The sequence below is a fragment of the Scylla paramamosain genome, chromosome 33 (assembly GCF_035594125.1).
Source record: "Scylla paramamosain isolate STU-SP2022 chromosome 33, ASM3559412v1, whole genome shotgun sequence".
NCBI lineage: Eukaryota > Metazoa > Arthropoda > Malacostraca > Decapoda > Portunidae > Scylla > Scylla paramamosain.
This window is the reverse complement of record NC_087183.1, coordinates 12,709,700-12,733,032: the sequence shown is the minus strand read 5'-3', so window position 1 is coordinate 12,733,032 and position 23,333 is coordinate 12,709,700. Positions and strand designations below refer to the sequence as shown.

General features: G+C 41.0%; 1 protein-coding gene across 18 annotated transcripts in view; it reads left to right on the top strand.

Annotated features, from left to right (window-relative positions):
• Nucleotides 1–22,808, top strand: part of LOC135089718 (nuclear distribution protein nudE-like 1) — a 56,754-nt gene extending 33,946 nt beyond the window's left edge. Inside the window, exons 3-10 of one of the 18 annotated variants that reach the window (XR_010261607.1) lie at nt 9,408–9,556; nt 11,631–11,767; nt 12,498–12,689; nt 13,435–13,556; nt 15,169–15,264; nt 16,784–16,875; nt 18,665–18,722; nt 20,997–22,808. Coding sequence is in view for 12 of the 18 variants with exons in the window: in XM_063985680.1 (XP_063841750.1) it covers nt 9,408–9,556; nt 11,631–11,767; nt 12,498–12,734; nt 13,435–13,556; nt 18,665–18,722; nt 21,042–21,259 (921 nt within the window). In the remaining 6 variants the exon portion in view is untranslated. Of the gene's footprint in view, nt 1–9,407; nt 9,557–11,630; nt 11,768–12,497; nt 12,735–13,434; nt 13,557–15,168; nt 15,265–16,783; nt 16,882–18,664; nt 18,723–20,996 lie in introns of those variants that run through there. The other 17 variants (XR_010261604.1, XR_010261602.1, XR_010261606.1 and 14 more) reach the window with 17 other exon arrangements.
• Nucleotides 22,809–23,333: the final 525 nt, after the last annotated feature.

Here is a 23,333-nt window from a genome sequence, read left to right as displayed (position 1 = left end):
TATTTATTTTTTTATTATTCGTCATTTCCTTTTATTATTGACATATTTTCTTTTGTTGTTAATTTTAGCATTTTATTCATCCGTCCTTTCTTTCTGTTTGTTTGTATATTCATTGGTTATTTTGCTAGTGAACGTTCTCTCTCTCTCTCTCTCTCTCTCTCTCTCTCTCTCTCTCTCTCTCTCTCTCTCTCTCTCTCTCTCTCTCTCTCTCTCTCTCTCTCTCTCTCTTTTGTACTTATCATTCCGTTCTCTTCCTGCTTCTTGTAAATGTGATGTGTGGGTCTTCTTACAGCTTATCCGCCTCTTCTTCCTCCCCTCCCTCCTCCTCCTCCTACCTCCCTCTTTCTTCCTCTTCCTCTTACGCGTGCGGCAAGTGAAAGTGCTAACGAGTAGGTGAGTGGGAGAGAGAGAGAAAGAGGAAGAGGGAGAGAAAGGGAGAAAATTGAATATATATCTTTTCTTTCTCCTTTGTTTGTCAATTGAACTCTTGCATGTGGAAATGTTATGTGGAAAAGTCTCTCTCTCTCTCTCTCTCTCTCTCTCTCTCTCTCTCTCTCTCTCTCTCTCTCTCTCTCTCTCTCTCTCTCTCTCTCTCTCTCTCTCTCTCTCTCTCTCTCTCTCTCTCTCTCTCTCTCTCTCTCTCTGATGATATAAATTAGATTGTCTTAGCGCGATGAAGCCGCTGCAGTGTGTGTGTGTGCGTGTGTGTGTGCGTGAGCATGTGCCCTATTGTATCTGTTTAGTTGAGCGGAAACATCGTATTATGTTGCAGATGTGTACATTAGCAACATCCGTGACTGGGGCGCATGCTTGTGGTGTGTGTGTGTGTGTGTGTGTGTGTGTGTGTGTGTGTGTGTGTGTGTAGGAAGTAGATAAATAGGCCATGTATCGGTAGAGTAGCCCACAGCACCAGAGAGAGAGAGAGAGAGAGAGAGAGAGAGAGAGAGAGAGAGAGAGAGAGAGAGAGAGAGAGAGAGAGAGAGAGAGCAACGCCTTTAAATGCTATGCTGTGAATATAGGAGTGACTTGAGATGCTTCAAGGCGCGTGTTGAATGTATGCTGAGTGAATATAGCGTGTGTACATCTCTCTCTCTCTCTCTCTCTCTCTCTCTCTCTCTCTCTCTCTCTCTCTCTCTCTCTCTCTCTCTCTCTCTCTCTCTCTCTCTCTCTCTCTCTCTCTCTCTCTCCTTCATATTCACTTCCCACGTAATTATCTAGTATTATTTGTTATTCCTCGTACGTATAAGCCTTTTTTTTCTCTCATTTTCCTTCCTTTCTCTTATGTCTTCCTGTTTATTAAAATTTCATATATATCTCTCTTTCTTGTATTTATTTATTTATTTTTTCTATTTTTCTCCTTTTCCTCTTTCGTCTTCTCATTTATTCACTTTTTTCTGATGTCATGTTTGTTTTTACTCTTTCTCGTAATTGTTTGTTTCTTCGTATTTATTTATTTTTTTCTTGTCATCCTCTTCATGTTTATCATTTTTTTTTTTCTTATCTTATTTATGTATATGTTCATCTTCGTATTTGTCTTCCTTTCTCCTCATCTCCACATTTATCAGTCTCTCTCTCTCTCTCTCTCTCTCTCTCTCTCTCTCTCTCTCTCTCTCTCTCTCTCTCTCTCTCTCTCTCTCTCTCTCTCTCTCTCTCTCTCTCTCTCTCTCTCTCCCCCCTTTCTAGATAATTATTTATAAGTTTATTCATTTATCATCATTTATATTCTTCCTTTGGCTTCTCATCCTCTTTCTCCTCTTCATTTTCCTTCTCATTTATTCCCATTTTCCACATTCCTTCCAGGTTATTAAATAGTATTACTCTTTTTTTTTTTTTTTTTTTTTTTTTTTTACGTACCATCATTCACCACACCCTCCTTCCTCTTCCTCCTCTCCCTCTTTTCTCTCCTCCTCTCCTCTCCCCTCTCCTTTCCCTCCCCCTCCTTCTCCTCCCTTCTCTCCTTTTTCCAACTTATTAAATATTATCACCCACCTTTTTCTCTCTCATTTTTCCTGCTTTAACATCAAATATTTGCCACTCCCTCCTCTTCCTCCTCCTCCTCCTCCTCCTCCTCCTCCTCCTCCTCCTGTTCGTCGTCGTCCGGTTTTCTGGGTACATAATCTTACGGTTTTTTTGCTCCCTTGATTTCATGCAAGAGATCAACCCGCAACTTCCTTCATATTCTGCAACTTGGTGATGTCACACACGCCTGGTGGTGAGGGTGTCGCGTGTCAGAGAGAGAGAGAGAGAGAGAGAGAGGGAGGATGGGGGGATGGGAGGAAGTGCTAGACAATGCTTGAATATTGAAAAGAAAGGAACAGGGAGAGAGAGGAGAGATATAGGTTGCTAGGTAGGCAGGGACAGAATGAGAGAGAGAGAGAGAGAGAGAGAGAGAGAGAGAGAGAGAGAGAGAGAGAGAGAGAGAGAGAGAGAGAGAGAGAGCAAACATACACATACAGGCTTCATCCTCCCATCAGACAGAGTTAGGTTACAGGTGATGCGTTTCAGAACCCTTAGGAAGTCCCTACCCCCTTCCTCCTCCTCCTCTTCCTCCTCCTCCTCCTCCTCCTCCTCCTCCTCCTCCTCCTCCTCCGTCATTTGTTTTGTACTGCCGCTCTTCCACCCTTCTTCTTTCTTCCTTTCCTCCATATTTTTATTTCTTTATTTCAGATCTGTTATGTTTATTCCCTTCTCCCGTCCCCTCCTTTTATTTATTTATTTTTTTCATATACTTCTTTCTGTCATTCCTTCTCTTCATTCCTTCTTTCCTTCCTTTTACTCCAAGTCAACCTCTGCCCTTTAGTTTTTGTATTCAGTCCTCCTTTCCTTTCCTTTTTTTTTTTTTTTCTGTATCACCTTCCTTCACAGTTTTCACCTTCCACTCTTCATTCTCCCTTCCATTCCCTTCCACCGTCCCTCCCTTCAGCCTTTCCTTTCTTCCACAGCCTCCTCTACCATTTCCACTTCCCCTCCTTCACCCTCCTTACCACCCTTCCATTCCCTAAAATTTTCATCTCCAACGCCTTTCCTCTCCCTCCGTCTGCAGCCCATCCCAACTCCACCCTTCCTCCTCCTCCTCCTCCTCCTCCTCCTCCTCCTCCTCCTCCTCCTCCTCCTCCTCCTCCTCCTCCTCCTCTGCGGTACCTCACCCGTGTCCCTTCGCGCCTGATACCTGGGGAAATGACGCCCTAAGGGAAGCACCTAAGGGGAGGGAAGGCGTGCGTGAGGGACGTGCCGGTGTTCTTCAAAGAGAGGGGGGAGGGGCGGCAGGGGGGAAAGGGGACGAAGCCAGAAGATATTTGGAAATGAGCTGTGGTGGTATTAGTTGTGGTATTGTTGTTGTTGTTGTTGTTGTTGTTGTTGTTGTTGTTGTTGTTGTTGTTGTTGCTGTTGCTGTTGTTGTTTTCTTCGTATTTTTTTATTGGGATTGTTATTAATTATGTTTTTGTTTGTGTTTTTTTCTTTTTCTTTTTATGAAGATGATTGGATTTATTTTTTTCTTCACTACTACTACTACTACTACTACCACTACTACTACTACTACTACTACACAACAAAAATAGCATCACTACAAGGACACTTTTTTTCTCGTTTCTTTCTCTCTCTCTTTTTTTCCCCCCACCTTTTTTGATCAAACAAATAAACTTTTTTTTTAAATCTTTACTTTGTCATAAACTTGAACTAATACCAATACAACAACAACAACAACAACTACTACTACTACTACTACTACTACTACTACTACTACTACTAGTACTACTACTACTACTACTGCTAAAAATAAGAACTATTACAAACAACATTACAAACACTTCACTCCTATTGTTAGTCCTGTCGTTGTTATTATTATTATTATTATTGTTGTTGTTGTTCTGTATCTTGCAATATGTTGTCATTTGTTAGTTGTTAGCATTATTAGTGCAGGAAGTTCTCGATTATCACGCAGAAGTCCACAGGAAATAGTCTCTCTCTCTCTCTCTCTCTCTCTCTCTCTCTCTCTCTCTCTCTCTCTCTCTCTCTCTCTCTCTCTCTCTCTCTCTCTCTCTCTCTCTCTCTCTCTCTCTCTCTCTCTCTCTCTCTCTCTCTCTCTCTCTCTCTCTCTCTCCCTCCTGTTCCCCGCTACTTTACTTTCACATATTGCTTATACTTTTACTCATCCTTTCTCACTGCGTCCCTTATACGTACTTCTGACCCATCGTGTGTCTTCCTCCCTGCTTCTCTTCCTCCTTTCATTTCTTCATTCCTCTCCATTCACCCGCATTTTTGTTTACTTTCACCTTTCCCTTCCTTTTGTTCGCCTCCCTCCGTTCCATGTCTTTTTTTTAATGTACTGGTTTCTCTCTCTCTCTCTCTCTCTCTCTCTCTCTCTCTCTCTCTCTCTCTCTCTCTCTCTCTCTCTCTCTCTCTCTCTCTCTCTCTTCCTGTGGCCTTCCTTCTTCCGTTATTCACTCACACACACATTCACTCATTAAATTACTTTTTTTTACTCATTCGCTCACTTTTCCACTCATTGTTTCACTGGATTTTCACTCACGTATTCATTTTTTTCATAATTTTCACTTTTTTTCAATAATGCTTACTTTTTTTTCACTCACTCGCTTCTTATCCTCACCTACTCACCTGCATTTCCAATTTTTTTTTTGTTTTTTTCACTCATTCCCACATGCATTTATTTATTCACTCACACACACTCGTACAGTCGCCTCAGGTAGCACTCGTCTCTCTAATTAGCAGGCAGACAGGTGAAGTGAGTTTTTGCCTCAAGGTTGAGAGGTTGTGAGGTTGTCAGTCTTCAGGCAGTCAACATGTGCGTGACCACGACCCACTAACACACTCCCCACTCCCTACCCCAACCCCTTTACCTCCAATGCACCTGTCCTTGACCCCACACACCTGTCCTTGAATCCTTTACCTGTCCGTGATTGTTGTTCGTGAGTTATGCTTACGTCAGTCACGTTTATATGCCTGTTCGTGATCTCTGCACACCTGTTCTTGACCTCACACACTCCTGTCCTTGAATCATTTACCTGTCCGTGATTGTTGTTCGTGAGTTATGCTTGTACTAGTCACGTTTATAAAGTTGCTCGTATTTTTTTTTACCTGTTCGTGCTCTCTACACTCATGTTCGTGGTTTCTATGCACACCTGTCCTTGAATTTTACCTGTCCGTGATTTTTGTTCGTGATTTCTGCTTATGCATGTCACGTTTGCAAACAAGTCGGAGATTTCTGTACCGTTCGTGATGTCTAGTTTGTACACACCTGTCCGTGATTTCTATCCACACCTACCTGCCTGTCCTTGACCTGTTCATAACCTTCCCCATACATGTTCATGACTTATATATGTATACAGGTTTGTCCCCTTCCCCTCATGCACATCTATAACTGTGCCCCCTTGTATAATTGCCTATAATTACTCTCTTTCTCTCTCTCTCTCTCTCTCTCTCTCTCTCTCTCTCTCTCTCTCTCTCTCTCTCTCTCTCTCTCTCTCTCTCTCTCTCCCCCCTTTCATACCTGCCCTCATTTCCCCTCTCACAGCTGCTTTAATTTGGAGTAATGAATAGTGGTGAGGGTGACGCATAAGGGAGGGGAGAGGAGAGAGTTGGGGTGGGAGGGGGCCACACCCAGAAATGCTAAAGAGTGGAGCAGGTGGATAAGTGGGTGGGTTGGTGGGTGTTGGGGGAAGTGGCTGGGTGGATGGGTGTGTGTGGAGTTGGGAGCTGAGCGGGTGTAAGACAAGAAGACTGTGGGAGTTTCACACACACACACACACACACACACACACACACACTCAAAGATAGTCTGGGAATATATGTTGAAATTATAAACAGTTTATCCCAGCTATCAAGTTCTGTAACTAAGCCCAGGAAACGTAGATTGTGTGTGTGTGTGTGAGAGAGAGAGAGAGAGAGAGAGAGAGAGAGAGAGAGAGAGAGAGAGAGAGAGAGAGAGAGAGAGAGAGAGAGAATCGTGTGAAATGTTTTATTAAGTGTATTAAGAGTAGGCGTGGTGGAATGCAGTGTCGTGTCATGTAAATATAAAGTAGCACTAGATCTCTTTAGTCAGTAGTAGTAGTAGTAGTAGTAGTAGTAGTAGTAGTAGTAGTAGTAGTAGTAGTAGTGGTAGTAAGAGTGACAGTATTACTATGACACAACAGAGCAAGGCTAAGGTATACGTATGTTGACCTAGAAAAAGCATCATTGTCTACACGTCTAGACTGCCAGAGATTGCAAAAGAAACTTCGCGAGAGAGAGAGAGAGAGAGAGAGAGAGAGAGAGAGAGAGAGAGAGAGAGAGAGAGAGAGAGAGAGAGAGAGAGAGAGAGAGGTGGGGGGAGGAATGTGATTTAGGGTGAGAGTTACAGCGGCAGAGGTGATGGTATGGGTGATGATGACAGAGAGGGATAGTGAATGAGATTGCAGTGATTGTGATGGTGGCGCCAGGAGTGGTGGTGGGGGGAAGTTGGCAGGGCGGTAACCTTGATTACTCATAGTTTGGGGGTGGGCGGGAAGAGGAGGAGGAGGAGGAGCTGGAGAGAGAAGAGGGAGGGCTGGTATGGGATTAAACGTCAGAAATGCATCACACAACACAACACACACACACAGAGAGAGAGAGAGAGAGAGAGAGAGAGAGAGAGAGAGAGAGAGAGAGAGAGAGAGAGAGAGAGGGGTGGCAGTGTGTCCATATCCTTGTCTCCGTATTAGACAAGGCAAGACTCACTCATCAGCGCCTTACCGGGATATCCTGCTTCCTTGCCCCCTGGCCTCCTCGCAACAACAGAGAGAGAGAGAGAGAGAGAGAGAGAGAGAGAGAGAGAGAGAGAGAGAGAGAGAGAGAGAGAATATTACACTAAAAACAATATACTTTTCGATCGATCTCCAGTGAAAACCAAGAGAGAGAGAGAGAGAGAGAGAGAGAGAGAGAGAGAGAGAGAGAGAAACAAACAGACACACAAAAGACATGTATTTGAATAGCAACACCAAAATTAGACATGTAATCGAGACACCACCACTACCACCACCACCACCACGACACCACCACACCACCATCACGTGAACAAAAGAACTGAGAAACACCTGAAGTAGTAGTAGTAGTAGTAGTAGTAGTAGTAGTAGTGGTGTTAGTGGCAGGGGGGGTAAAGAAGCACCTCGTATACTCGTTCTTCCCTTGTAATAAACTGACCTTCCCTACGAACCCCTGCCTCCCCTGCCACCCTTCACTGCAAGGTGCGCCGCGTGAAAAATTTATAGTCTCCACGTATGTATATATATTTTTTGTATCTTCCCGAGTCCGCCTAAAAAAATAACTAAGGGTGAAGTATATAAATAAGATGGTTTCTGTATAATTCACTCCGTATTTGTCTCGCCACGTGTATGGAGGTGGGGAGTGGGGAGGAAGAGAGAGAGAGAGAAAGAGTTCGTGAATAAATTAATTAATGTAGATGAATATTTACATGAATAATAATCACTGCAGGCCGTGTTTGGTTACCTTGCCTTTTGCTGCTTCTTGTTCTTTACTATTCTTTCCTTCTTTCTCTCTCTTCGTATTCGTTGCATGTCTTCTCGACCTTTCCTCCCTCCTTTTCTTGTGCCTCTGAATTCTTAATTGTCCTTCACCTCTTTCCTCCTTCTCCTTGCTTCCTTGCGGTGCTGAAAACCAATCAATCATTCTGTCAGTCCTTCCTTCCTCCCTTCCCTTCTTCTTTCCTCCCTTCCTTCTTCCCTTCCTTCCTTCTTTCCTTCTATTGTTTATTCCTTCCTTGCGGTGCCGTAAATAAATTAATGTTTCCTTCCTTCCCACTTTCCTTCCTTCCTTCTTTCCTTCCTTCCTTCCTTCCTTCCTTCCTTCCTTCCTTCCTTCCCTCCCTCCTTCCCCGCCTTTACAGAAACCAGTTGTTGCGACGCAGAAAAACCCAATCAACTTTACCTTCCTTTCCTCCCTCCACCCCTCCTTCCTGCCTTCCTTTCTCTTCCCCTGCCGTCCACTATTTCAAACCTCTCTCCCTCTACTTATCACCTTTACAAGTCTATGCGCCCTTTCCGTTCACCGCCAGAGAAAGTTACTTGAATTCCTGGCGTGTTTCATCAGGTGAGAGTAAAGGTGTGGAATGAGATGGCATGCGTGTGTATGTATGTACGTGTGTGTGTGTGTGTGAGGGGGCGGGAAAGGGGGCGTTGGTTTTAAGGGCTTGAGCAAGGGCGTGGCTATTAAGGGAGGGGGAAGAAGGGGGGTGTGCATCAAGGAACCAGGTGCGGGAGAGGTACGAAGCATCAGGGCCTTATTAGGGTCATATATGTCAGGGTCACGAGTAGGGAGTCTGCACAGCTGTCCCTTTAAACCCCCCTCACTTGGCTCTCCTGCTGTGTACCTTGTCGTCATCTCCAGGTTCGACTCCCGCCTCGTGTGATGTTTCCTGTTTTTCATTCATACCTGCGATATATTTTTTTTTTACCTGTCCTTGAGTCTCTCTCTCTCTCTCTCTCTCTCTCTCTCTCTCTCTCTCTCTCTCTCTCTCTCTCCTCTCTCTCTCTCTCTCTCTCTCTCTCTCTCTCTCTCTCTCTCTCTGTGTACCTTAAGTTCTCACAGTCCTCTTTTTCTCATTCTTTCTTCCTCTTCCTTCATTTTCTTTTATAATAATACACGTAATAGACCTCCAGAACCAGTCGTAATCTACTCCTCCTCCTCCTCCTCCTCCTCCTCCTCCTCCTCCTCCTCCTCCTCCTCCTCCTCCTCCTCCTCCTCCTCTCCACCCTCACAGTGTAAGCTTGTTCCTCCCCCAACTCCCTTCACCCCCATCAACAACTTAAGCTCTCACCCTCTCCCCCCTTTCTCCCTGCCCAACCGTCCTTCAAATCCCCCCAAATCCTCCTCCTCCTCCTCCTCCTCGTCAAAAGTCAAATCCCTCTCCTCCCTGTAATCCTCTAATCCTTCCTGCCCCCTCCTCTTCTTCCCCTTCATCCCCAACCCCGCCCCCCCTAGGGACTTATGACACATCTGACCCTTTGACACACACACACACACACACACACACACACACACACACACACACACACACACACACACACACACACACACACACACACACACACACACACACACACACACCTTTTTTTTCCATTCTTCACTCATTCATTCTCTACTTCACCCATAAAAGAGGAAAAAAACCTAACTTTTCCTCCCCATTCCCATCCTAGCATACACACACCCATCTCTTCTATATCCCAACATTCATCCTTCTCTTTTAATCCCACCACATAATTTAACCTTACTTAACCTTACCTTACCTAACCAAACCAAACTTTACCTAACCTAACCAAGTTAAATGAAGCTAAACCAACCCAATGCAACCCAACAAAACCCCAACCTAACCTCACCTTTCTGCCACCACTCAGCCACCTCTCCCTCTTCCACAGGAGCGTCTGGAGAGGCTACAAAATGAGTTTAATGGGCAAGTCAACACACTGCAGTCCGAGTTGGTAGACCTTAAGAGCATCCAGGAGGACCTTACCCGCTATATCAGGGAGCTGGAGCAGTCTAATGATGACCTGGAGCGAGCTAAAAGGTAATAATAGTAGTAGTAGTAGTAGTAGTAGTAGTAGTAGTAGTAGTAGTAGTAGTAGTGAAAAAATAAAGGAGTCTTAGGTTAGTTTTGGTTAGGTAAGGTAAGTGCTGGAGGAGAAGGAAGAAGAGAAAAGAGGGAGAACAAGATAAAAAAAAAATGACCAAGAAAGAGAAGAGATAGGAAAAAGAAAAAGAAGGATTGGAATAGGAAAGGGAAGGAGAGACAGAGAGAAGAGGGAAAAATAGGCATACTGAAAAAGAAGAAAGATAATAAGAGTGATGAGAAAGAGTTGAAAAGATAAAAATTGAAATTGGAGTAAAAAGAGGGAAAGGAGAGAAAAACAAAAAGGACTACCAATGCAGAGAAGAGAAGGAACAAAGGTAAGTGGGAAAGGAAAGGTGATGATAGGATAGAGAAACAAGTAGCCAGATTAGGAAAAAGGAAGAGAAGATAAGATGAAGAAGGATGAAGAAAAAAAAAAATAGAAAGAAAATTTAAGGGAGAAAATAGAGTTCGTAAATATAACACTGATTTTCTTATAGTGAGTTAGAGAGAGGGAGAAAAAGGAGGGAGGAAGGGATCAGGGAAGGAAAGAAAGGGGCCATTGCTGTCAGGTGCATATATCACATGAGGGGAAAGGGAAAGGGGAACAAGAACTGTAATTTGAGGGGACGAGGATGTGAGTTATTTGAAGGAAATTAGAGGAACAGCAGAAGAAGGGAGGGACTGGCAGGATTGGAGTACATAAAGGGGAGAGATGGAAAGGGAGAGGAAGACTAAAGGGGAAAGAGACTAAGAAAATATAAGGCACTGGGAAATAAACAAAATGCATGAACACAAAGGAAATAGTACAGTTGGAAAGAATTGAGGGAAACTTATAACAAAGGATTACACAAGGGGAATGGAATGGAAAAAGGAAACAAAACTACTGATGCATGATGGGAAGTAGGTCAGGAGATAGGGAAGATCTCACAGGGAAGGGAGGAAAGTAAGAGGAGGAGGAGAGGACTATACAAAGCAAATAAAATAGGAAAAGGGAAGAAAACTACTGATGCATGATGGGAAGTAGGTCAGGAGATAGGGAGGAGAGTAAGAGGAGGAGAAGGATGAGAGGATAAAAGATTGGAGAGGTAAAGAAGAGAATCTAATAATCTTTGAAGGAGAGGGGAGAAGTATTACCAAAAGAGAGAGAGAGAGAGAGAGAGAGAGAGAGAGAGAGAGAGCACTGTTATAAGATCCATAGGGAGACATATTTAGAGCATTTTCAAAGGGTTCACTGTGATCTACACCCATGAACTGAAAGTATATTGTATCATAAGAGGGAACACAAGATTAATAAACAAAGGGATCCATTATAAGAAAGATTCAAAGTCCACCAAGCAAGATTTATCAGCACGTCTTTTCTTCTCTTACTTTTCCTTCATTTCAGTGTTGCAACAGTGAATAGAGTGCATTATTTTAGGATTACAGGAGGGTGTATTGTGATGAAAGAACCTCGGAAGAAGGGAATGGGCTATTTTTGGAATGATACGAAAGGTCCCTGGCTGGATTAAAGCCCTAGAAAAGCCTTAATTTCCTTCCTGTCTTTTCCTGCCATTCACTGACTGCAAAGAAAGGCAAAGTATGTGTATTTTTTAAAGTCATGTGAAAGGTGTGATTGAAGAGCCCTTTATAGTTGTAAGGAAGAACGTTAAACATATTTTAGGTCTAAGATGAATTTCCCTTTTCCCTTTCCTTTTAGAATCACTGAAAGAGTTGCATTTTGAAAGAAAAAAAAAACTTGCGTATTACTAGTATATACATTTTTTGTAAGTCAAATGATAAAAAAATATGATTAAAAGACGTTTATAGTTGTTTATAGTTTTTTTTTTTTTTTTACAAGAGAATTGACACTTTTTATGCTCAAAATAGTGCAACAGTTTTCTCTCTCTTTTTCTATGAATTTCTTATATCAGCTTAGAGTTTCCCCAATAGTACTTTAGTTATGGTTTTCAGTTTGATTTCAGCCTTGACTAACCTCCCTTTTCTTAGACCAGCCTCAACTAACCTCCCTTCTTTCCCAATTTGTTCTCAGAGCTACAGTGACATCCTTAGAAGACTTTGAGGCCAGACTGAACCTGGCCATCGAGCGCAATGCCTTCCTGGAGTCTGAGCTGGATGAGAAGGAGGACCTCAAGGTGACAGTGCAGAGGCTGAAGGACGAGGCCAGAGGTTAGTGTGTGTGTGTGTGTGTGTGTGTGTGTGTTGTGTGGTTGCAACAGCAAATTAAGTGTTTTTTATGTGGCTTCAGAGAAAATTTTATTATTTTTGGTTTTCATGTCTAATCTTGCTGGTATATCATTACAGGATTTTACTTACTGTTACACCATGGTGGCTTTCTTTTGATGGGGTCATGGTGTGTGTGTGTGTGTGTGTGTGTGTGTGTGTGTGTGTGTGTGTGTGTGTTGGGGTTCACTGTAAGGTATCAAGGAGTGCTTGGAGTTTCTTGGGATCACTTATGCACCAGCTTCCTGCTACAAAGTATATTGCTAGTATTGATTTACCTGCTTGTGCTGTATGCAGGTGGATCTTTATTTAGAAATTGGTTACATTTCCAAAAAGTGTTCATAAATAATAGAAAATTTTTAGGTTATAAACTTATAATTTAGGACCTGTAACTTTTAATTTAATGTTATTTCTGTAATGTTATACCTGTAACTTTTAATTTAATGTTATTTCTTATTTTATGCATTTGTTCAGTATTTTAAAAATTCATTAGACTCTTATTCATAAATGCAAATTCTGTATTGATGAAAGAAGAAACTAATTTTTACTTCCAAAAATTTTCATAAATAAAGATTTGACTGTAGCTGCAGCAGTAGTAACAATAAATTCTTGGTATCACCTGCTGTTCCTTCCCCAGCAGGAAGCCACTTAATGCCCGTCACTTCCTCTCCCTCAGACCTACGTCAGGAACTCAGCATCAAGGACTGCTCTGAGCCTGACAATGACAAGGCCCTCATGAACCATCACAACCACCAGTCCACCTCACCCCAGAAGCTGCACATCAAAACTCCCCCTAAGCTTGATGTGGCACTCCCTGCATCCCCAGCAGGAGGAGCAGGCATGGACTCCAATAAGCTGGTTTCCAATGGTACCCAGCTGACAGATACAGTCCCTGCCACCCCTGTTGTCATATGTGAGGCCTTCCCTGTTTTTAGTGTCCCATTCCTTCCATTGCCACAATCTCCCTCCATTGTTCAGTGCATCTGATAAGACATAAATAGTCACATTCTCTGGTCAGCATATCAGACATTTTTTGAAAGGGGGAATGGGAGTGATGATTAGTCAATACCACAGATAAAGCTTAGGGGCCTTTACTGGTGACAGTGGGTGATAGGGGCATAGTAGCAGCTGAAAGTAGCCCATAGAATTATAGTTGAAAGTTTGTTAAAAGAATAAATAAATAAGTAAAATAAAATAAATGTATAGTGAGATACAAAATACAAAAGAATATAAAGTTACAAATAAAATCACTGCTTTTGTAAAATTCAGACTGTGGTTCTATTACACTGAGTTTTACAACTTAGCACAATATATTAGTGCCATATAAATAATTACTTCAGCTCTACTCGTATATGTATTTGCAACCTTGAGTCACTGTATTGTGATCACATATTAATCTTAAGAAATTAGGTTGTATTTCTAAGCTTAAAATCTGGCAATATTTTATTGCTGTAGCTCTCAAAAGAACCATTAAAATACAGCATAAATTACCAACCCAATTTGCTGTCTTCCCAGTACCACCCAAATTACTCACAGTGGGCGGAAGCATTGCGAGAAGCCACACCCACCACAAAATTGCACTTCCTTTTCTCACACGTCTTCCTCCATTCCAGCCTCGACCTTGCACAACAACAACAATAACAGCAATAACATGAGTAATGGCAGTGTACCCATGACTCCCTCAGCAAGAATATCCGCACTTAACATTGTGGGGGACCTCCTAAGAAAAGTCGGGGTAAGTCCTTTCCTTTGACTTCCTCAGTGAGCATTAGAGGTTCAGGCATTATTCCTGTGCTGTCCTTAGGCTGTCTGCAGGTCATTTTTTGCTGTATGCTGGTTTCAAGCTTTGTTCTTATCACTGAAGGATAGCACAGGATTTAAATTCTTGTCCTTGATAGTGTAGTCAAGGACACTTTATTAATGTAATGGTTAGAAAGGAGGAGGGATTAAAAAAAAATCAAGAGAAAACTACCTCTCAGTTTGCAGCAAATATTATTTTGTTGAACATCTTAGGTATTTATTTCCCTGTTTCATTATTTTGTAATCTCCAATCCCAGAGCTGAAGACTCATGGCTGTGCAAGAAGCCTGGTGTCCCTTTATCTGCTGAACATTCCCCTCAAGTGCTATCAGTTTTATTTTCAGCAATTTTCCAAATGCTTTCCTCCTGTTTATTTCATTTTTTCCTGCTTCTATTAAGTCTGCTGCTTGATTCTTGGCCAGTTGTAGTTGGCAGGGGTAGTAGGGTGCATCTGGCGAGCAGACCCGTCTACAGTAGATGTCTCCCTGCTGCTGGTGCTGATGCTATCTAGTTGTCATGTATTTGGGGCTTGTTATTTAAAGAATAACTGTGCTTGTATATTAAATTTTGTGGGTGTAGCAGCTCTCTTGTTGAATGACATTGAATTTATTTATTTATGTATTTTATGGTTACTCTATCAAGATAAGCATGATTATCTAAAATAAGTATGAAGCAAATTCAATAGATAGTATAGATTTTTCTTAGATAAAAATTTCACATGACAGGTGTTCTTGCAAGATTAAGTTAAAGTCATTGAGTGTTACATTTATTTGTTGTTTTGGACAAACACCTTTTGTTTTTGTTTTTTTTTAAACTGATGTATGAGGATGTGAGATTCACAGTACATTATTCCACAGTATCTTCATGATCTAAGTAATAGTCATACATCAGTTTAAGGAAATGTATATGTATGTACATATGTTATTTCAGAATCATCTGGGATCTAGTTTGCTTTGTCTTTCCTTGGCCTTGGTCTGTCACAGAGCATCAAGAACTGGTCAGGAATGGGTATAATATTCTTGTTTTCAGTTTCTGCAGGTCTTGAGTCACCTTGACACTTGTGATTCTTCTGTACTGGCTGCTAAAGGAAGACTTATAAATCTGACATCCATTGACTTTGTTTAATGTCCCATCATTCCATAGGAAAGTATATTAGGTGAAATATTCAAAGCTGCACATGTCTGCACATACACATATCAGGTTATGAATTGCCTGTGCTCATCTAATGTGAGCTAAGCACCAAGAAATAATGTGATAGCATTATCTCAGCCCCAGAAGGACATTTGTCAAGCAGACAGTTCAAGCTCTGCAGTACTGTGTAGATTGTTTGGCTTACAAGTCCATACACATATTTTATTAGGAGCCCCAGTAGTGGCAGCTAGTAGGCATATGAGTTAGCATAAATGGTAAATGACTTTCACCAAGTCCCCAGTGAACTTTTCTCTGCACATCCACTGTGGTATAATTGAGCAGGTGACTTGGTGGGCCTTTTTATATAGTATTATTATCTATTTCTTTTGGTCTTCTGTGACAAGATGCTTCACTTAGTCTTTCAGGCAGATGTGTTGTGGCCCCTTGGCTGAACTCAACTTTCTAGGTGACTAAGACTGTCTCTGCCCATTCCCAGACTCCAGGTGCTATTAGGTAGAGCCTCTATGTATGTTGTGGTGCTGGCGGTGGTGGTGCTGGTTTAGTGCTTCTGTGTGTTGCAGTCACATGACTCAAACTATATTTCTGCCTTCTGTGGTGATGCTTATGTTCGTATAGTGTAGTACAGTACGGTATGTATATGCTTACTGATACACTAAAGTTTTGTGCCTTATTTGATCGCCATACTATTGTAGTATAACATTATTCTGTTTTTAATCATAGGTGCTGCACTTAATTAATTATTCTGTTGATTATAAACTCATCTGGCTCAAGTGATAACTGTGGTGAACACAAAGAATGATCAATCTACTATTAATCCTGAGGACAATGTCTGCAGACGTAGATGAGGTGGTTAGTTGTGTGTGTTGTGCATCGCTGAACAACAGACCATAGATCATGGGTAATGAACAAGAGAGGATGGAAGTTGAGTGTGATGGGTTAGTGATAGAAGAAATGGTTTTGGACATGTTGAGAGGAAGGTGGTGAATGATTGGATTAAATGAGTTAGAGGTCTGATTGTAGTTGGCTGAGTTTTTAGAGACAGTTGGGAAAACTTAGAATGAAATGGTCCAGAGGGAAATTAGAGACTTATGCTTGTGCAGGGAGGCAGGTAGAGGCTGTGCAGCTTGACAAACTGCCACAAAGTGGACAAAAACAACACTTGCTACTTCATAAATAAATATGCACACACACACACACACACACACACACACACACACACACACTTAGAACTCAGCTAATCCAACAGCAGTGTCCCCATGCCACCTACTCCCTGAAGACATTCCCATCATATACAGTGTCATCATGACCAGAGACTTACTGAGAGACAAGGACTGGTCTACCTCTTGCACACTCACCTGCCACTAACACTCTCCATTACCTAACCCCATAGGGTCCTCTTAACACACTGCCTTGCTTTTGTAAATAATTCTGATTTGGTTTTATCAACTTGAACTAATCTTTTTTTAGTACCAGTCCCACTCATATCCTTATTTTTACATGATGTTAATCCCAGTACTGAGGTTACTCATTATTGGTTAGTGATTAAGTAATGATGGAATGTTTAACATTTAACATTATCTTTCCCTGGTTAAAGGGAGACAAATTATGAAATTAAAGAAATATGAAAGTTGATGCAGTTTTATATTTTAAATAAGTTGTCTTGATCCATTAATGACAACTAACTGGTGTGGATAACAGATTAGGAAATGTTTCATTTCCACTTGTTCTAATTTACTTGAAAAGGCAGCAGATTTATCCTGTTTCATGTGATTATAGTTAAAGAAAAAAAACATAAAATAACAAAATAAAACACTGTGGTGGTGCGTGGGTGTACGTGTGTGAGTGTAAATATAGACACCACCACAACTACCACCACATCACTTACCACCACCAACCCCTCACTCACCACTCACCACCACCACATCACTCACCACCACCATCACTACCACCACCACCACCACCACTACCACTGCCTCCTAACACTGTAACACTAACCCTCCCGGCACCTCAGGCCCTGGAGTCCCGGCTTGCCTCCTGCCGCACCTTGGTGAAGGACAACCAGCGCCCCCTCGGCCTGCCAGCGCCAGGCAACCACTCCACCAGGTAACACACTAACAAACCCGGGAGCAGGTGTTGCATGAACCCCTCAAGAGAAAAGGAAAGGAAAGGAAAACATGTACTGAAGGTTTCTAGTTGTATGTTAGATGAATTGTAGGAAAACCTTACTTCATGATCATAGGCTAGCATGTGAGTTTTGATTACCTGTAAGTATTCCTTAGAAATGCCCAATATGTTGATACTGAATGAAGGTACAAATTAGATAAGTTACTTAGATAAAACAGATTACTGGTGCAGCATAAGGACTTTTTTATCAATTTAGGTAATACAGGAGAGATTCCAATCATGCTCTTTGTCTTGGAGTAAAGTTTCCATAATAAAATTATTTAAAATGTGGAATTTGTAGGTTACCTCAAAGGAATGATCGCAAAAACAGGTTTGGCTTGGAGGGTAATCGTGGTGATTTAATCCTATATCTCCGCATGAGTTGTTATGTGTGGTTGTGGTGCACTGTCCTGTAACTGCACTCAGCTTTGTGGTCCTTAGAGGAAAGCACACTCACCCACTCGTGACCTTAACATCCCACCTTACCTTAATTCTTCACCTATACCTCTTTTATATCCTTCCACCTCCCGTTTTCCTCTCCACTGTTACAAGACTTGGCTCCTGTGGACGTTTGGACTGCATGACTCAGGACTTGCCCAATTTACTATGTACATGATTGCCTTTCAGCTTCCTAGACTGAGCTTGCTCCCAGCTGTTTGCTTGCCAGAACCTGAGATCTTATCATACATGTTTTCTCTGGGAAATCGTGCTGCAGTGTGGTTGTGTGTTGCTGTTACTATATTCTTCTTTTCCTTTTCCTCCATAACTCTTTCTCCTCCTGTGTGATTTGAAACTGCTGTGATGGCATGCCCTGTTTTGTTCATGCAGTGTGTTTCGCCCATTTTATCAAGCCTCCTTGCCTTTTGAACATGATTTGATATCCTGATCTTGTTGTTGCTTCCCTGTCTCATCAGTGCACTTAGAATTTGATGAAAATTTATGCTTCACTAAGTAATGGCCTACATATCTTCTGATATGTTTTGGTTTACTAAGATGTGCAACTACGAATTCCATTATTACTTCTATCTCATAACCTGTCAGTAAACAAATTCTAATTCTATAATTCTGACATGTGCAAGAACAGGGTTTGGGTTATTGGATAGACAGTCTTGTGTGTTATTTTGATTTGTATCCATGAGCAGCACTTTTTCTCATTGCTGCAGCAGTAATGCCCTACATATCTTCTGATGTGTTTTGATAAACTAAAGTGTGTGATTATAAACTTCAGTATTACTCTTATCTCCTAACCTGTCAGTTAATTAATGCAATTCTGACATGTACAAGAACAGGGTTTGGGATGTAGGGGAGGCAATCTTGTGTTATTTTTTCGTACCCCTGAGCAGCATTTTGCTGTAGCTGTGGCAGCCAGTATGCATGTGCTGTCAGCTTGTTTTGTATTATGTTGGTCATTCCCTGTTACCCTGGCTGGCCCCTGGTGACACCAGCTGTGACAGAATATTCCTGTGGACATCTGTATGATCTCCGTTATTGGATTCATATTTACATTTGCCTTGATGTTTAGTGAACTAAAGATTTTGTTTTGAAGATTAACTATTTTCATTATTTTGAAAAGATTCAAATTAAATAAAGACTGAAATTTCAACAGTACCCTTGAAGAACCAGACAAGGGCAGGTGTTTAATTTCACTGAACATGTGTCCAGCAAGGGTAGCACAGGGACTGTCATTAATTTTATTTTCATATCCATGTTTCTTTTTGTTCTTTGGCAGATAAAAATTCAGCAGATAAACCGAGACTTGAATAGGGTGAACTCAGTATTCAGAGCAGGTAAATGTCTACACTTTTATTTATTTTTTGCTTTACCATTTATTATTATGATTTTCCTCCTGCTTTTTTTCACTTTTCTTCTTAAATTACCTCTTAACACTAATGATATACAAGAATGATAGCAGGGATATATAAGAGGGAAACGAGTTAATGCAAAAACAAAAACAAAAAAAACTGGAAGCTTGTGAAAACATTAATGGTTGTTGGTAAATGTTGAAATAACCATAGCAATTGAGGTTTAGGTAGAAATTAATGGTTCTCAGCTTGTTGGATAAGAATTAGATGGCAGGATTGCAAGTGTTTTTCTACTTAGGTACAGCAAACATATTGCATTCATAATTTTTTTTAAAGTTAAAACATTCCCAATTCCCTTTATCACTTAACTCTTTCATAAGTTGCAACATTCTTTATCCTCATTGAGATCAGTGGTTCCCAGACTGTGAGGTGCACCCCTTAGGGAAGGAGTAAGCTGCTTCTCATTTCAGTGCTATGGGAATTCAATATATTATATACATAATTTGTCTTCATATATTTGTTTAGTTTATAAAATTGCATATCATAGTTAGAGGTTTTTTTATTTGTCATATGTTCATTTTCATATTATGAATTCTTTATATTTTTGGAACTGGAAATTCATTTTGATCATTTTCCATTTTTTACTTTTCACTTTGTTTTTTTTTTTTTTTTTTTGTTTTTTTTAACTGCACTAAGGTATAAATTGTAAAAAACATTGATCTTATGCAAACACAAGGGGCAAGGGTACAGGTTTGTAAAAAGCAAAAATAGTGTCATGTAAAATACTTTGGGAGCTGCTGATGTGGATGAGGTAAGCAGTTTAAAAGAAAGGCTGAGATCCACTGACACCATACGTATATATACGTATATATACGTATATATAGAGAATATGAAATGAGTTACTGAGGTTTAAATGATAGATATAGGAAATGACTAGTGTTGTTATCTTCCAGTTCAGAAATACTAATTATAGATTATGGAAAAAAGATTAGCAACAGCAAGATATGATTATGCACAGAGATTAGGATTAGATTAAGATAAAGTCCTGTTGGCTTGTAACTGAGAAAATCTAGCCATTAAATAAAGGAGTATGCAGGTGTAGGTGTTGTGTGAGTGTGGTGTGCAGTAGATGACCCTATAATGACAGTGTGCACACCTACGCCTTTAAACTCCTCCCAATGTGTCAACCAAGTAATCAAGCTTGCAGCACCCTCACTCTCTTGCCCTCAGTCCTATCGTGGAGTGCAGCCCCCGAGACGTGATGGTCAGTGTGTTGTTAAGATCCTCATCCCCTTGCTTGTGTAGGAGCTGACAAGTTTGCAGCCATCAGCAATTTTGTGTAATGTGTCTTCCCATGCCATGCACTTTAGAGCCCTGCTGCATGCCCCTCAGGCTATATTGAGGTTTTGTTAATATACTCTGGACCTTTGTTGAATGTATTTTGCCTAAGTAGAGAAGACAGGCCAGCTCTTCATGCTGGAAAGATATTAAAAAAAAAAAAGGTGTTTAGTCATAGGGGTCAGCTTTGAAAATCTTATCATTACAAAAACTACAGGGATTTCTTCCAGTACTCTCATATTACTTCCTGCTGACAGAACTATGGATTTTTTGTCTTTGTGATTAATTTTTCACTTAATTTTGAAATACTTTTAAAGTTCAAGTTGTGTTACACTATTTTTCTGGACATGATATAGTATATATATATATATATATATATATATATATATATATATATATATATATATATATATATATATATATATATATATATATATATATATATATATATAAACCCACATACACATTATTGTAGTAAACCAGCAAGTTAACTAGTTTTTAGGTTTTGTTGCACAAACAGCTACACTGCAACAACATCATGTGACATAACATGCATAGCTACACACAACATAATATGAAACACACACTGCACTCACACCAGGCAAATAAGGAGACTTATGCACAATTCTTACAGTACAGTAACACTTTTGAAACAATCAACAAGAAATTGGTATATATATATATATATATATATATATATATATATATATATATATATATATATATATATATATATATATATATATATATATATATATATATATATATATATATATATATATATATATTATGTCCATATACATGAATATTTTGTGTATGTCTTAGAATTGATGTGATAACAGATGACTATATTGTGGTAGAGCTTGAAGGAGCAAGTTCACCGTGGTCACTGCAGAGTTATTATTTGTGTTGACCTTGCAGACAGAAACAGCTGACATGCACCCCCTCCCCCACCTCCCCCACCAGCAGCCACCACCCCCACCATCACCATCCTCGCACCACCGTTACCCCCGCCTAGGCCTGCACCTCCTCCAGCCAGCCTCCCTCACCCCCAGGGAGGCCACCAGAGGACTCAGCGCGGCGCAGGTTTCCCCCTCCAGCAGCACCCCCCAGAAGAGCCTCCCCCCCAGGGACCCCCATGGAGACTGTGGGGTGGGGGCAGGGTGGTGGAGGGAGACAGATAGGAGACTCCAAACCTCCAGCAAGCTGACGGGTGGAGGCTGCCGGGCTGCCTCCACCCACCACCACCGCCTCCAGCAGCCGCCGCCACACTGCAGCAGCTTCCTCTACACCAACCCTCACCCGCTCTCCATCACGAAAAAGGAGTATTTTTTCTGAAAACAAGAGATGTGGCCTGCTGCTCTCCCCGTGGAGGGAAACGGACAGACTAATCTGGGTTTCATCTGTGAATAGTTAGGTTAGTTGATCATAAATATTATATATATATATATATATTGTATTGGAACCATTGAGTGAGAGGTGACTCTCCAAAAGAGAAAGAAGAGGAGGAGAAGGAGAAGGAGGAGGATGTGTGTTGTGATCTATTCCCATTATTTTGTTTCCAATCAACTCAAGTGATGTGGCTCTGTTGTGCACTCTCAAGAATAGCAGATGCATTAGTGCTTGAAAATCTACACTGCGCATAACATAAGTGGAAGTGATAAGAATGCAGCCTAGAAAATAAAAGGAAACATTCATCAAAGCATCACCGCTGACTATAACATGTATTCTTGGCTCTCTCACTTTGTATTTAGTGGAGCAGCATGAATGAAACAACATTGTAAAGACTTCCTTGTGTCCACTTACTTCCTTTCTCTTTACTTTTCAATTACTTCTGTGGGTGAGACTGTGTGAAGCAAGGGGTGCTACATTTATAAACATTATTTAATTCATACAACACAATACTTTCATGAACTGTCCTAGCGTGTCTTACATAAACTATCCTTCACTCTACGAGATCTGCTACTCACCCCTCAGTGATGTCTGTGGCTCATGCAGCATCACCTTAATCCCACACTCTCCCCTAAGTCTGCCTCATACCACATGCTGCATCAAGCCACTTGCATTACCTCACAAGAGCTTCATGACACCCCTATATGTCTATGTAGACAAGAGCCTGAGAGGAGAGACAAGGATGAGTGCCATGTCAGCCCAACGCCCACCTCGCTGACCTACAAACTCCTGAAGGATGCCATCTCGCTTGACTCATGTAAGGAGGTCAGTCGAGAATCCCAATGCCTTATCTTCCACACTTCCTGTCCCTTCTTCAGTGTCACTGTATATACAGTACGGCAGTCACATTCTCAGGACAGATTTAAATTCTGATTTCCCTGCTGTGGAAGCTCACCAGTCTCCTGGAGGACAACTAAGTAGACTTGTCACAGGTATTGTGAAAGGTCTGGTTGTAATGCTCTCTGACCTCTCACTCAAGCCACTAGTTCTCCGGAGATGAGATGAGAGCTTGAAAACTCTCACAAGGGCAAGGTTGAGAGCATCAGATGGCTTATTCTCCTGATGATCAATCACATTTTTAGGTTTATGTCCTTCACTGGTTTTGATAATGTGCGTTTAATAAATATATTTTTTTTAGACCTTGGTTGGAAAAATGAAGTATGTGCATAGTCACAAATTTTTTATTTTGCTATTTTGGGTGTAATCTGGACAGTGGACTCAAAATCATTACTGAAAATTGTTTAATTAGAATGGTTTCAACATTAAAAAATTAAGCTTTAACCTCTATGTTTGATTTCCCATTTACACCAATGCAAGGATGAATTTTCATAGTTCATTAACTGTATAGCCTTTTCTTTCATCATTATGCTTAGATATGCAGTGAGTATTGATGGAAGGTACAAACTTTCTTGAAGTAGGTCAAGTAATGGGAAGGAAGGAAAAACACAGGGAGAGGGTTCCAGACTTTACCAGTAAGAGAGATGGAAGAGTGAAGATATGGGTAACAAGGATGAGAATGAGTAGAAAGTTTTGTGTGTTGAGACTGAAGGGCAAGAAGGCATGCAGTTGGCAGATTCAAGAGCAGTAACTACCCCTCTATCTCTCATATGGATGGGAGAAATTATAGTTTTAATCTAAATATATTCAAGAGAATGTTCATACAGAGTATATATAAAAAAAAATAAATAAATAAAAATAAAAAACATGAATTAACCATGAATGGTTCAGTTGGGGTTATGTAGGAGAATGAAGGTGCAGAGATGGGAAGACAAAGGATGAAGGGAAACAAACACTAATGGGAACATA